This window comes from Lissotriton vulgaris, chromosome 7 (genome assembly GCF_964263255.1).
Source record: "Lissotriton vulgaris chromosome 7, aLisVul1.2, whole genome shotgun sequence".
Taxonomy (NCBI): Eukaryota; Metazoa; Chordata; class Amphibia; order Caudata; family Salamandridae; genus Lissotriton; species Lissotriton vulgaris.
In genome coordinates this window covers 324,277,538-324,293,538 of record NC_141695.1, presented here as the reverse complement: position 1 = coordinate 324,293,538, position 16,001 = coordinate 324,277,538, and the positions used below count along the sequence as shown (strand labels likewise).

The 16,001-nt window shown below is 46.1% G+C and overlaps 1 protein-coding gene across 4 annotated transcripts in view; it reads right to left on the bottom strand.

Moving 5' to 3' along the window:
* LOC147701483 (AP-2 complex subunit alpha-1) overlaps nucleotides 1–16,001 on the bottom strand; it is a 323,652-nt gene that overhangs the window by 148,585 nt on the left and 159,066 nt on the right. For all 4 annotated transcript variants that reach the window (XR_015297469.1, XM_086930156.1, XM_086930157.1 and 1 more), the window contains exons 10-11: nucleotides 1,505–1,642; nucleotides 348–530 (exon numbers count right to left, since the gene is read on the bottom strand). Coding sequence is in view for 3 of the 4 variants with exons in the window: in XM_086930156.1 (XP_086786282.1) it covers nucleotides 348–530; nucleotides 1,505–1,642 (321 nt within the window). In the remaining variant the exon portion in view is untranslated. The remainder of the gene's footprint in view (nucleotides 1–347; nucleotides 531–1,504; nucleotides 1,643–16,001) is intronic.

The window sequence follows — 16,001 nt, the reverse complement described above, 5'->3', positions numbered from 1 at the left end:
ATTCCAAAGGACGGCAGACCGACGCAACGCTCGCAGCACGCATGTCAGATTAACCTTACAAACCTATGCAGCTTCCTTAGCTCTTTCTGGCATCCAGTTCTAATTTTCTTGAAATCTGAGACGGTCTTACAATATATGATGCCTGTAGTATGTTTATCCAGCACAAAAGAATTATGATCATAACCACCTAACAATATATGGATTTCAGTAATAGCAAAATCGAAGTTTATAACATTTGCACAGAGTTCTGCACTTTATAGTTAATCAATGATGCAAAGGGTTCTTCTCAACTGTGCACTGAAATATTACGAAGAAACTAGATTGGTCATTCAAATCAAACACATTACCTCGAAGACTGTTTTGGCTGCATAACCCTGTACATCGTCTCGGTTGATGACGATCTGGATTACCCGGTACCATACTTCTTCGCTCACGTAGTCCCCAGCAATACGAATCAGGTTCAAAATGGTGTCCACGTACCAACTGTAATCCACTGCATACTTCTCTGCAAGGATGGCCACTTTCAGGACCTTAGTACAAGCAGAAAGAAAATGATGGTATGTTGTTCTCTCTTTCCATATCTCTACAACCCTCTCCCTCTCCCAGCACTAGCTACAGGAAAAATGTTGAAGGTTCTGAGAAGCATGTCATCACCTCTGTGCACAGGTAATACTGGCCTATCATATCACATCTTGTGCAAGTACAACTTTCAGGTGAGATCTGGGATCTATCTAGGGGTGGGTGGCACTTGCAGAGTTTCACTACATAAAAACTTCACTAGATTCCTGATAGTTCTGCGAACGTACGGAATTCGGCACATCGTGCTTTTTAACGCCGGAGCTTGTTCCACGTGCAAACAGCACAACGCAGTGCACAAGAGGGCACTGCTTCTCTGTGCCACTTGAGTAGATTTCCTCAACTCGAACGGTCACAACCTGCTGTGACGGCCCAAGTTGAGAAATCCCATCGGGAGGCATTCCAGTGGCTGAATATCACGCTAGGAAACACAAATTCCCACTTGTGCTTGCCAACTTAACGTTGGCGAGCCGCACGCGAGTAAAAACTCTGTCAAATGACGATTGGAGATTTTTGTCGGAAACTCTGCATTCCATACAGAAAGCAGAGTGGGCAAAATTCCACGATTCTGCCGGCAGAGTGGAACTAATCGCCCAGTTCTACTGGTAACCTATGTAAATGTGCACCACGTTGAAGTGATGCACAAAGTTTATATGTTTATATAAAGCCCCCCTCTTGTGTTTAAATGCTTAGGATTTTTATTTCATACATACACGGGTACCAACCCCTGAAGAAATCATATTGCTTGCATATATCTGTAAATAAGACGCACAACATACACAGAGGTAACATCTTCAAATCAGTTATATGTCCACAGGAAAAATATGCAGGAGATTAATGTTTGCAAGCAGCAGCTACTGGGGATATTTCCTACCAAAGTCCTACCATCTTGTCTGACTCTCATTAGCGGGACAAAACAGAATCTCACCATCTCCTCGCGAATAGAGTAGTCAGCCGTCTCCAGGTAGCTCAACATCTCGGACACAATCTGCTTGGCATTAGTACGGTCACACATGGCATACAGGAGATCTGCCGCCCGCTGTCGTACACTAACATCTCGCTCCGTCTGCCAGGAGAAGAATACATAATATTAGTTTTGAGAGCCTTACGTGGAATAGCAGCAGCAACATGCAACTTCAGAGCAGACCCAACTTAAGTTGCAATTTTAATATCTCACCATGTTAACCCTTTACAACAGTTGCCTTGAACTGTCTATACAAATGGATTGCTGTCAGACGCATGGTATATAACCAACGTCAAGGGATAAAGGTCACTATTTATGAAGAGTAATAGGTGACACCTGGGATTATTGATGACCAACTTGCAACCAGCATGTAATCACATGTTAACCTCACTTACAGAAGTTACCATCAACTCAGACAGACCTGCCACGATTTTGTGATTTTGCAATTCGTAAAATATCTAGGAATTGTAAAAACGTGTATTTGAAAAATCATCACGAAATCTTTTTTCTTTTAAAAAGGATCTATTTTGATACTCCTTTTTGACCTTGCAATTCTGCTGGACCTATAAAAGGAGGTCAGCAAATTCAAGAGAAAAAGACTACGGAAGACAGGAACCCAACTGCTTTGCAAACATACTGTCCTCTTTCAGCACAACTCTCCTGAGCTCCTCTGTTCTGCGCAAGGTGGTTCCAGGTCTCCTGGCCCAGTTTTCCTCTTTAGCACCCATTTTCATGGGTCCCCGTAGCACCTATTCGCCACCCACCCTTTCTCCGTGTGGCATTTTTTTTCATTGCTACATTCCACTCCTGTGGCACCTGTTCTGGCGCCTTTTCCCTGCTCCTTGTCATGGTGATCCTCAGCTCCTGTGGCGTCAATTCTCACTGCTGCCTTTTCCTTGGCACTTGTTTCCCTGGCTCCCCCTCGCTCTGTATCACCCGTTCTCATGGTACCCCATCACGCCAGGAGCACATGATTTACAGTGATTACGTCACCCCGCCTAGCTGCCTCATACATCATTAACCTGTGTGAATTAGATAGTCCTGGAGGAACATGTTATTGCAGACCACTCCACTCTCCTGCTTCCTTAACTTCAGACGTCAGGAGGGTGGAGGTGACTATACTAAAAGCGAACTGAAATCTGTACCTTCTCTTGCACTACATACCCCTGGGGCAACCTCGCTCCTGCTGGGAAGGACAATACTTCATTGCTGGCTCTGGTCATTCAGATAATGAGCAAAGCCGGCTAGTGAACAGGGTATTGGAGTGGCTGTCTGGCACTACCCGGAGCCAAGGTGGAGCCTACGGTATTTTTGTGACAGACATACATTTTTGCTTTTGATGCGCAATATTTGGTTAACAGGCCACAAAATCCTGGGGGCTCTACAATACATGTAGTAGACAGAAATCTAAAGGCTGCAAGTCCATAGCCTGAACTTCACCACCGAAAATCTATGGAAAAATATACAAGTCAACCACAGCCCAGAGCACATGTAGACTACAATCTAGTACCCGCTGGGATGCATCTTCATTTGGAAAGCAACCGCCTCTTCACCTCCAGCAATCATGTCTCCTTCAGCCACACTACGGAGCTCCTCTGGACTGACCACAGCTGCGTTCACTTCACCTACAACAAACCAAAACCCACCAACCACCTCCAACCAACTCTGCAAAGAAACTGGAACAAAATCACCACAGACCAGATCTCCGCATCGCTCCTTCTAAACACCCCAGCCCACTCTTCTAACGCAAACGAAGCCGCCGCCAACCTCACCCTATGGTTATCCAACACCGCCGACACCTTGGCACCACTGAAGAAACGTCAAAACAAACCTGCCAGCAAAAAGGCCTCATGGTTTAACGATGATCTTAAGAAGTCCAAGAAACTCTGCCGCTCCCTCGAAAAGGCCTGGAAAAAAGACCCAACTACTAGCACCAAGGACGCCTTCAAAAACGCCACCCGCACTCACCACCAACTAATCCGAAAGGCCAAGAAAACAGCATTCAAGGATCGACTAGACAACAACGCCCACAACAGCAAGGAACTTTTCAACATCGTCAAGGAATTTTCCAATCCCTCGGCCAACTCCAACGACATCACCCCCTCTCAAGCCCTCTGCGACTCCCTAGCCTCATTCTTCCACAACAAGATTGCAGACATCCACAACAGCTTCGACAACCAACCCGGAAACCAACCCACCCTACCTTGTGCTGAACATTCTCCCCCCGTGAACACCCTTAACGACTGGAACCCAATCTCCACTGAGGACACAATCCGCCTGATGAATTCCATCCACTCAGGATCCCCCACAGACCCATGTCCTCACCACATCTTCAACAAAGCAGACTCCGTCATAGCACCGCACCTCCGAGACGTCATCAACAGCTCCCTCAACTCCGCCACCTTCCCGGAAGACTGGAAACACGCTGAACTCACCGCCCTTCTGAAGAAACCCACAGCGGACCCCACCGAACTCAAAAATTACCGCCCCATCTCGCTCCTTCCATTCCCGGCCAAAGTCATCGAGAAAGCTGTCAACAACCAACTCGCCGCCTTCCTCGAAGCCAACAAATCCCTCGACTCCTCACAATCTGGCTTCCGAGCAAAACACAGCACTGAGACCGCCCTCATCGCAGCAACAGACGACATTCGAACTCTACTGGACAATGGAGACACAGTCGCCCTCATCCTCCTCGACCTCTCTGCAGCATTTGACACAGTCTGCCACAGCACCCTTTTACAACGCCTCAATAACATCGGAATCCAAGGAAAAGCACTTGAATGGATCACCTCGTTCCTCACCGGAAGAACTCAGAAAGTCCGCCTCCCACCATTCAAGTCCGAGGCCACTGAAGTCATCTGTGGCGTACCACAAGGATCCTCACTCAGCCCCACCCTCTTCAACGTATACATGAGCCCCCTCGCGACCATCGCCCGCCAACACAACCTCAACATCATCTCCTACGCGGATGACACTCAACTAATCCTTTCTCTCACCAATGACCCCAGCACCGCCAAAACTAACCTACACGAAGGAATGAAAGAAGTTGCCGAATGGTTGAAACAAAGCCGTCTGAAACTGAACTCAGACAAAACAGAAGTCCTCATCTTAGGTACATCCCCCTCTGCATGGGACGACTCCTGGTGGCCGGAAGCCCTCGGAAAGGCACCCATCCCGACAGACCACGCACGGAACTTAGGCATCATACTGGACTCTTCACTCTCAATGAATAGACAAGTCAGCGCCGTATCCTCTTCCTGCTTCAACATTCTTCGCATGCTGAGAAAAACATTTCGCTGGATCCCCACCGAAACAAGGAAAACAGTCACCCATGCTCTGGTCACGAGCCGACTGGACTACGGAAACACCCTCTACGCAGGCATTACCGCTAAACTCCAGAAGAAACACCAACGAATCCAAAACGCCTCAGCCAGGATCATATTAGACATCCCACGCAACGAACACATCTCCGGTCACCTTAAAGACCTCCACTGGCTACCCGTCAATAAGAGGATCACTTTCCGACTGCTAACCCACGCACACAAATCACTCTACGACATCGGACCAGAATGCCTCAACTCACGACTGTCCTTCTACACCCCCTCCCGCCAACTACGTTCTTCCAGCCAAGCCCTCGCCACTGTACCTCGCATCAACAAGACCACCATGGGCGGCAGATCCTTCTCATACCTGGCTGCTAAAACATGGAACTCACTCCCCGCTTACCTTCGCCTTACCCAGAACCACCTAGCATTCAGAAAGCAGCTTAAAACGTGGATATTTGACAAGTAATCTTCCTCCCCTCTCTAAGCGCCTTGGGACCCTCTGGGTATGTAGTGCGCTATATAAATTCTCTGACTTGACTTGACTTGACTTGCAGTTTAATCAGGGAGTGAAAAAGGGGAGCAACAATGGGAAGAGAGTGAGGGCTCCTGTATATAGCTGAACTTCTGGAAGAGAATTCTTCTACATGGCTCTGGAGAGCATGCATCCCGGCCCTGTGTTGATCTCAAAGTATTCAAAGTACTTCTGACCTTATTTTCTCCATTGGATAAATAAAACTCCATGTCCGGCTGGACATTGGACTGCTAGAGTAACCCAACGTTGGTTATATTCTAATTATCGTGTTTACATAATTACTTTGCTTAGGACCTTTGTTCTCTGAAATAGAATTGTAACCCGTGGTCCTCCGGCATTATTTCGGGTCCCCCTTGTTTGTTTGAAATTAACGCTAGCGCAATCGCTGGATTGCAAGGGTTTTTTACCCTTCCCCACCTCCATAGAGGCTGGGCCTTCCTAGTATCTTCTGTCTTGTTGTTGTTTTCACACCAACTTAACCCTTATACTCTTTCTCCACAGCATGGCAGCTCATGCACCTCTTTACACAGACAATTATATTAAACAATTATGCTCAGGCCCCTCTCTTCTCTCAGATACTTTGGAAAAGTGTGGCTCAACGGTTAGAGGCGGCAGACCCGGAGGCAGAGGTCGGCCCGGGACCAGGGTTTAATTCTCGACGCGGCAGGGTGCAGGACCAATGTCAGCGGGCCCGATAAATCTCGCCTCAGTGCCACTCTAACCATGGGGTCCCACGCTGCAACTCTGGGCAATAGCTTGCTTAATCTCCACTCCGGCCCCATCACAGCCGTGGATGCCTGGCTGCACCTTGGGGATGCCCAGTAAAGGGACCATCTCACAGGGAAAGCCAGGACGGGAACCCCAGTGGTACAGCGCTGGGACGCCCCAGGGTAACCACGCGCTCTATAAATCCAACATTCATTCATTCATTCATACTGCAGACACTCCCACTCCCACTCACTCTTCTCTCCCTGATCAACTTGAAACACTTAAAATAAACAAGTTCGTTTACAATTGATGATCTTAATGCTCACGGACTACTTGAAAGCAGAAGTAATCCCAATGGGCCTCCAAGTCAGGAACATCCCGGGTATCTTCACCGATAACCCGAAATACATCTCGAACTACAGCTACATTGGGACCACCTGCTCCCGAGACTGGCTAGTGTTGGGTATTGATATAGCCACAGAAACCCTAAAAAGCTTAGAAACAGAAATTTCTGATATTGAAAAGCAAATTCAGGACTCAAGCAGTACATTGGACATCAAAAAACTATTAGACCAAGTCAAAAAAACATTAGTGACTTTCACAGAATAGAGCAGAATAAAAAGGCAAACAAAATCAAAAACGATATTAAACTCTACAACGTAGAAAACAACTACCCCTACCTCCAGAAAGATTTTTACCACAACAGATCATACTCAAACCCTCAGAACAGTAGGCCTTGGGGTAGGTTCAATAAACGCCAAAATCTAGTGGCCTTTTCAGACACCTCTGCTGACTCCTCCGACAGCTCAGACCCAGGAGAGAGCTCAAGCACTGCAAGACGGGGAGGCACTCATCCCAGCAATTTTTTTGGGAGAGGCATATCTGATACACCGCAGCGAGGGCGAGTGAAGAAGACACAGAGATGGTACAATCCACCAGGGGAACGCAGAACACGCAACAACTTGTACCAATGGTAGATCCCTCTATTGACAGCATGACATCGACTGATATCATCCCTATTTTTAACCTGTCTAGACACACACTAGCTGAACACGAACTCTCCTTGCTCAAGAAAGGGCTCTCATTCGTACCCAGCATCCGCCCCAACTTCATGGAGCTACAAACTGAACTTCTTAGAGTTTTTTAGACGCATTCGTCTTAATGCTTTTTTCCAACTCCACCCCTCACCCAATGTCACTACCAACACTCCCTTCCGCCCCCCTTCTACTTTCTCACCAACTGGTACTATGTTACCGGCCGAAATCTTAACTTTTGAGAAACTAGTACTGAAAGATCTATCCATCCTGGAGAACAAAAGAAGGTTTATCCCCTACAATATATCTCTTCAGGAGAAACAGGCTATAAATATGCTCAAAAGCAACGACTCCCTGGTCATTAGGAGCCCTGATAAAGGCGGCGGCATAGTCCTTCAGCAAATAGACACCTACAAAGCAGAAATTTTGCGCCAATTGGAAAACTCTGAACATTATCAAAGACTGCCCAGCAATCAAACTAAAGATATACAAGCGACCAGGCGCGCAACAACCATTGGGCTGAAAGGGCTTCAGCCCCCCCCGTCAGATTCCGTGGGCTGGGCTGAGGCTGCCAGGCAGTAGTCAAGGTTCATCGAGGGTATTACTCGATCCGTTCTAAAGCCCTGGTGGTCACAGCTTTCGTCTGTGTTTATCCTATTTACCTTTCTTTCTTTTAGTAGACTCCCCCGCATGACCCTTTCATTCCTTAATGGCTGCATCTGCATGATAACAGCGGGGAGACTGGCAAAGTTAAAGGGTTTAAAGGTGTGAAGTAAAGTCGACCCCCGGCCCCCTGCCCCGTCCAGGAATGAACAGAGTATCCTGCAAACACAAAAAGGAATACACCCACATCACAACAGATTTTTAGGTCTCGCCTGTCGATGCGCATGCGCATCGAGCAAGCGAGACTATGGGGGCTCATCGACTCTTTATCTAACTTGCAAGGAATCGTGGCGATTCCTTGCAGTGCCCGTGACTTTTAAGCTCAATGCGCATGCGCATTGAGCTTAAAAGCGCGTGCACATGGCCCCAGCCGCCTGCCTTGCCTACTCTCCCGCCCCCTCACTTCTTGATTGCACGGCCGCTAGGCCGTGCCTCCCCTACTCCTCCTACTCTCCTCCCGTCTGTTCCCGCACTCCTCCCACACCCCCGCTCCGCCCCCTCACTCTCTCTGCCCCCTCTAAAAAGAAATACAAAACAAGCGCTACCCGTTCTAACATTGAAGACTTTCTAAAAAAATATTATATTATATATATACGTTTCTGACTATTAATGCATGATAGAACGCAGGCCTCGTTTATCCGAGTGCAGTCGAAGATGTTCGCTAGGACAGATTTAAAATTGTGAATCAAAGTATGGACAGACTGTTCCAAAAATTATAAACAAAGTAGGTACGGACCATTTAAAATCTGTTCCAGCTGGAAAGTTCACCAAAGTAGACAGGCTCTAGGACCTCGCAAGAGAGGAATGTTCCGTTCCGCCGCAAACTCCAAAGTGGCCAATCTGTGCTGGATCTAAAGTGCTGACTCCGCCCCAGGCGTGTGTTCTTTTGTTGCTATTGTAACGCCGAGTCAGGCCCCCGGCTCAGGGTTGATTCCCAGGCGTGGCTCCATGCAGTGCGGGGCATTGCAGCTCTTGCCGGAACCGACTCTTTAGGAAAGCCTGCCTTACAGCAACGTTTCGATCATCAGGTGCTTTAATTAAAGCTAGTCCAATTTTTACCATAAGGTAAAGTGAATATCTCGATCGTATGCCTCCTAGTGTGTCTGTAACACGTGTTATTGTGTAGAACAAAACGATACATATATATTTACAGATTATTTTGAATGGTTACCCACCATAGAAACATTTTTTTTCATTTTGTTGTGTAGTTTTTTGCTATCAGTGTTACAACCTTCGCTGAAGACGGACACCAGCACAATATAATTTCATTAGATTTATTAATGTTTTCCAGTTCCATAATTAAAACACATGTACGCAAAAGTAGGCATCATCTGTCAGTCATGTACTAATCATCATTGTATACACGAGGAGACATATAGCATAACAAAAAGCTAAAATAATATACCCATGAAATGAACAGTCATGGGTTCTGGGGTAAAAAATACCAATTCCCAAACATGTGCAGTGCAAAGGTGGAAGTGCCGGAACTCATAAAAGCAAATGCACTTTTTGTGAAATTGTTTTAACTTGTATTCTTTATAATTTTTAGTATCATGCTTTACGGTTGTAAAAAAACAAATATTTTTCTGTCTCTCATATAAACAAACTCTGAGAAGTGCTGAAACGCGCTCATCAGAGGTACTGCATTCTTGTGTGGAGTGCTAGTGATCTAGGGAAACCAGGCATACCGGAATAACCGTGACAGTCCAAGGTTACCATTGGCTCACCCTCAACACCTCACCCTCAACCTCAACCCCTCACCCTCACTCACCCTCACTCTCACTCACCCTCAACCCCTCACCCTCACTCACCCTCAACCCCTCACCCTCACTCACCCTCACCCACCCTCACCCTCAACCCCTCACCCTCACACAGTGCAATAGGTCTCAGACCATTTCAGTTAGAGCTTTAAGAAATGTTTATGGCTTTTTTTATTTGTAATTCTTTAGCATTGGCTACAGGAAACAAAAATGCTAAACATTTACAAAAAAAACCCATAAACAATTCTAAAAGCACTAACTCTAATGGTGCGAGACCTATTGCATTTCCAATGCTTGTTGCAAAGAATGTAAGGGAGAGATGATTCTAAAGTGGGATATGCTATACATAGGGGTGCCACATTTTTGATGGAAATGGGGACGAGGCTTGTTAGTGGATAGCAATTTATGAACAAATCTGCTGTTAGTCTTTTAAAAAAGAAATCACTCACATCTCAACTTTTTTGCTCAGGCAATTTCATTTTATTTTATAATGTCATCAAACAAAAATGACAGGGGTTTTAAATGAACACAGTGTAGCGAGTGTTAGAGAAAGTATAGTAGTCTTGAGGAGTTCACAATGCACACTCGGATATTATAGACAAAAATAAGACATCATCTGGAGCACAGTGAATGTGAAGCTGCAAATATTGCATTGAACAACTGAGTATTGAAGTCATAAAGTCAGGTCATCAAAAATGTTTAGAGACAAATATTGAACAGCGAAGAGCAAGACTCTGTTAGCTTTATTAATAATTTAGGAACTGTGAATGTTGCTTGGTAATAATTTTGATGTAATATATGCAGGGCAACCGAAATTCTGCAGGAGGGGAGAGCCAAATTATGCACTAAGGTTGAGTAAATTATGTGGCATAATGCTGCACATTTTGTGATAGCATTACTATATTAGTTTGTAATGTTGACACTTTTTAACACTGTCTACACATTGATTGCATCTCATTAATACCAGTTTAAAACCCAAACACAGAAATAAGCAACAGAATGGTGACCAGTCACCATTTGCAAAGGTCCTTCCACTGCGTGGCAACATGTTGCTGCGTTTTTAGTAACTTTTGAACGTTTAAGCTAAAAACATTTTTTTTTCTGTTAACATCTGCAGATTGTGAGGCAGATGATAGTTTGTGGCAAATGCAGCAAATATTTAACTATGCGAAAAAAAACACAGCCATACAGTTGCATACCTCTAGTGGCTCTGGATATATACCTGTTTTAACTGCTTGATCTTCGTATTTCGAACCAGAATAACTGAGCTTTTTTTAAGTTGCAAGGTTTTTTTTACCGGCAGTTACTTCAAAATACCCGCTGTTTAGGTAACAGACTGACCAGGTGGCAATCCGATGGGAAATTACAGCATGGAGTGAAACATGGATGAAAGTGTGGCAGAGCTACTGTGCAAAAGTAACAGGCTATAGGAGTGAGGGAGGGAGCAGGGGGAAAGGTGAGTGTATGAGGGAAATAATCAGTGTGAAAAAGTAACACTCAGCAAGAAAGAGGAAGGGAATACATGCATGGAAGAAGGTAAGAGATAAGGGAGAGCTGACAGTTGAAGATTAGGGCATGGAGGTAAGGGGTGCAACTGCAACTGGGGACACTGCTGACATATTGAACCAATATTGCTCACCTTGGCTGCTATGGCTTTTCCCGTCCTGTGCTGAAAATCCTAGGAGAGCAGCATTTCATGACGAGCTCAGCTCGTCATCAGCACAGCTCCAGTGTGCCTCATGACGAGCTGAGCTCGTCATGAGCATGGAAATAAAGCATACTCATGCAGCTCTGATAGCAAAGATTGACACTCTAGTGCTTGATGTAGGATTAACTCGGATCAGAAGAAACTGGCAGTTTTAGTTTCAGAAGCCAAAGAAAAACTGACAAGGGATCTGAGTGCTCTGGAAGCACTTTGAGAATGTGCAAGACAGAATCTCATTCCTTGAGTACTGGGCCGAAAATGAGAAAGGAAAAGGTATGAGGACCAACATTCAGATAGGGGGCCTCACCGAACAAAGAGCTTTAGCACTGAATGTTTTTTGGAAGGGTTACTAAGTATAACACTTGCAACCTATTACCTGACAAAATTCTTCTCAGTTGAACAGGCACAGGCCCATATTATAACTACTGCCATCCAAAGGGCCAGCCAGAGCTATAATAATGTCATCTGCTGCTACTACAGAGTTTGCTTAACTTTGTTTCACTTGCCACAAGAGAGCTAACTGTTTTACTGCAGACAAAGCGGCATAATCTTGCAGTGTGCTAGGCAAGATGACACCAGCACTGCCAAAAAGTGGGCAGGCCGGGCAATTTTCTTCATGTTCTGCTCCTTGAAGAGGCCATGCAATGCACTATAAGTGAGACTTTCGGCATGATGTGCAGCATTTTTCAGAGTGAAGGGTTAACTGTAATCATAGTCATGCTATGAAACAGACCATGACCATGCTGTGACAAAAGCCTGGCTTCCAGTTGACAGGTTGTGGTAGGCAAGCATGCCTAGGCAGGTGTATTGAGCCTCTTATATGAGACCTTTATTGTTATAGATTCAGCATCATTATGGAACATTAAACAACATGCAAGAGAGGTTTCTGCACAGTTTGCATCCTGAACAATTATTTCTAGGTGCCTTAAAATATAATGATCCTGAAAAAGGAGCCACAGTGAAGGAAAGCAATTGCACAGGGTCAAACAGCTTAGACATTATAGATAGCCAGGTTCTTTGGGACAGGGCACCACCATAGCTCCAGACTGGCCTGGATGGCCCATACACAATTGATGATACACAAGTACTGATTTCTGCAGAATACACTCCAATGGTGCAACAACAGAGGAGAGCATATCTGGAAGTTAAGAAACAACTCCCTGAATTACACCTCAAGTACATGTTTTCATTCTAAGCGGACCTGAAAGACTTGTACAATGGGAAATTCGCATCTACACTGATACATCCGCAGTATGGAAATGGGCTGAAGCTCCGACAAACTCTGGAAGCCCTATTTATTGGTCATCCCAGAACTGATTGAAATCCCGACCGCAACGTAGGGGAAAAACACAAAAGGTTGACAGACCATCCGCTACTCTACACAAGCTGAGAGGGCTGCTGCAGCAGTGGAGGCAATCCATGCATCGCTGGGCTTATCACCAGTGGCTTAGGAGACAGCACATTGGTGATTAGTGGCAACACAAATGACCCGGAAACTTTCCTGAATATGGGACGCGTGGCTGAAGCTCAGTACATGTGCAAAATAATAAGGCCCACTGCCTGCTCTTAGTTAAACTGGCCTGGGTTATATTGCCTTTTAGGATTCACTCATGGAAACCTCAGGTGGCTGTGCTGTGAGATGCAACATTTTGGGGGGCTGTGAGGGATGCCAATGTGGACTATTGTAGGGAAAGTGGAGGTACATTATGGAGAGTGCTGACTGAATTCTAAGTTTTAAAGCTAATGATTCGGGTAGTGTGCTTCAGTATAGTAATTGGGGCACGAGTGCTGCTAGAGAGGGCTCAAACTTTAATCATGCTTCCGCAAATGACAGAGATTCTAGTCGTGATTCTGCAATTTGTCTGTGATAGTTTTGATAGGACTTTGAAGCAACCACTCTCTATGATGAATATACAGTATAAAATCCTGGGGCAGCTGCTGGCAAATAGATTGTTGCCTTTGCTCTCGGTCTCATGATCAAAATGGCTTCATTTTGGACAGTTAAACTTGAACTCTCAGAGAGTGGTTTACTCGATGGCAGCCCTCCTAGATGTTTGCCTGCAGTTGCATCCTTGCCCTTTTCAAATTAATACAATTTAATTTTCTTCATCAAAACTATCTCACTCCAAGGAAGCTCAGAAAGATATGGAGAATAAAGATTAATCTTTAAGACATGAGGGTCTAAAGACAGATTTGATCATCATCTGTCTTTAGGAGTGCTGGAATCTATTAGACTACTGGAAACATGACCCAAACAACAGCAAAAGTAGTGGGTGTAAGAATAGACTTTACTTGGAGGGTGAGCATGGTGGTGTTGTTTCCTAGAGCCAAAAGAAGGAAGACTATTCAGGTTTGCAGATTTGACCATAGTGGCAGCAACATGTAGCGTAGCTATGCCATGAAGAGCAACAATAGCACTTAACAAAAAAACTGTTTGAGGAAGACAAAGAAATGGGTGGAGGCAGAATGTACAACAGTGAGAAACTCAGTTATACACATTTATGGAACAGATAGGCGGAAGCAATAATGTTGTAAACTGAACGACTTTCGGATTATAGGCCACCCTCAATGACCGGCCCTCCCAACTGCATAAAAGACTATACTGGTATGTGGTTAACAATTAAATATAGACTGTATAAGAGGCAGAAGATAATCAAGGGATGGACACACACTACTCACCGGAACAGCAGATACACTGTTGAGTTTGATAGACTCACGACCAGTGAGAGACCCAGTTTACTTGGGGTCCAAATCAGTATCCTATGGTATTGCATAGTTGTGATCACCCGTTAAAAACAGGTTAAAGCTGACCCCCAACACAGTTTTTTGCATGGTTTACTGAGGTATACATCTTATTGTCTGCACTTATGGAAGGATTGGCTAAGTCACATAAAAAGTACATTTTAAAATAACAATGTATGTCCTTTAAGGTGATATTCATATGCACTGTAATAACATGATTGTTTTAAACTTTATAAAATGTTTATTAAAATACCAATTATTTGGAGCAATATAGCATTGAAGACAATGCCCTGGAGTGTCTTACCTTTTTTCTATCTAAGAGGGCATAAACAGTCCACATCCCCCTATTTTAGTTTTGTTTGAGACCTCTCACTTGCAGATTCCCACAGGGCTTTTCTCTGAGCCCTACATTGTTTACTCTTTGTATTATTAAGTTCCCTTTATTTATACAACCCTTTAGTTTCTCTGTGATGTCCTACACAGATGATATCATAGGATCATTTTCTTCAGCAATGATTTGGGTTCTGCCAAGAGAAATTATGATCTTGCTTTTTCACAGTTGCCTCCTGGATCAAGTCAAATCAAAACTCAATAGTGTCAACACAGAGGGCTTCATCTTTAGGGAACCTTCCCTGAATAGATATGGTCTTCACTTTGGTGGAGGAGCTGGACCCATCGCCCACTCAAGGTTGACTCAGCAAAAAATCCCAAATTCATTTTCAACGACATTTTCTCATTCGTTCAACAGATCAGGCACATTTTCTTCTTGCATTAACAGCATTCTCATGCTATGCAAAACCATCTCTTCTTGCAATCATAGTACTGCTATCAATTCAACTATTTTCTCACAACCAGATAATGGAAGTCTATCTTGGGCTTCCTGCTTTCAAATCATTCAAAACCCTCCTGCAAGCCTCATCTGAGGCCTGCCCCTTTTCTTCACAATCTCTTCTCACTCACTGTTATACTGTCTATTGCCTTTGAACGTGAAACAATGTGACTTCAAAGTGTTCTTCCTAGATCTTGGCACTCTCCATAAAGCAGATTCTCTGCTTCTTCACCATTGTATCACTCTATATATTCTTTCCAAAATCCTATGCTTTACAGTAGTCAACTGCCTGCATTCCTAACATTAGGCAAGTACCTCTTGGATGCTGATACTGCTCCTTTCTGGCATCAAAGCATTGGAACCGGGGGCGTGGCTTGAGCGCCGAAGGGAATGGCGGCGTGAGCCCGGAGCTCCGCGCCTCTTCCCCCGCAGGAATCCTGATCCAGGGCCCGTGGAGCCCGTGTGTACCCCGGCGCCAGATGGTGGCCCGGCGGTGACCACCTGGGCGCGATTTGGGCAGCCGGCGACTCCGCGATCCCGAGAACGGCCGCCGATCGCGGCGGCCTCTGGAGTGGCTGAGGGACCAGCGCCGAGCAAGATGGCGGCCGCAGCGAAACCCTGGAGAGCGGCGGCTCGCTGTAACTCGCACTGCCGGCGTGCAGGGTGAGGGCGCGACAGCTGAGGGTGCCGTGCGCCGCACGGAAAGGGTTGTTTTCACGGCAATCGGCCGCGGCGAGCAGCGCCACCGGTGGACAGCGAGGTGGGCGTGGCCTCCTGGTGGCCCCGTACGGCAGAGACCTAGCAGCCCGACCCGGACTTAGGCATCGGCCGGCCCGGTGAGCGAGTGAGGACCTCCTGGGGTGCAGGAGAACCGAGGGAGACGGTGAGAGCTACAGCGCACTCTGGGCCCCCCCCCCCCTCCCCCACGGCAGTGACATACGCGTCTCGTGGAGGCGCTGGGTGATCCCACGGAGGCTGCAACGAGCGGGGGAAGGGCCCCTGGCATACGGCCTGTTACACCGCCTTGGTAACGAAGTGCACGTTACCCCACAGCACCTGGGGGCTGGACACAGCGACGAACGCACACACTGCGACGCCCATCCCGGGGCGCAGTGGCCATCTACCGAAGCCCCGAGAGCAAAGGGGCGACACACGACGCCAG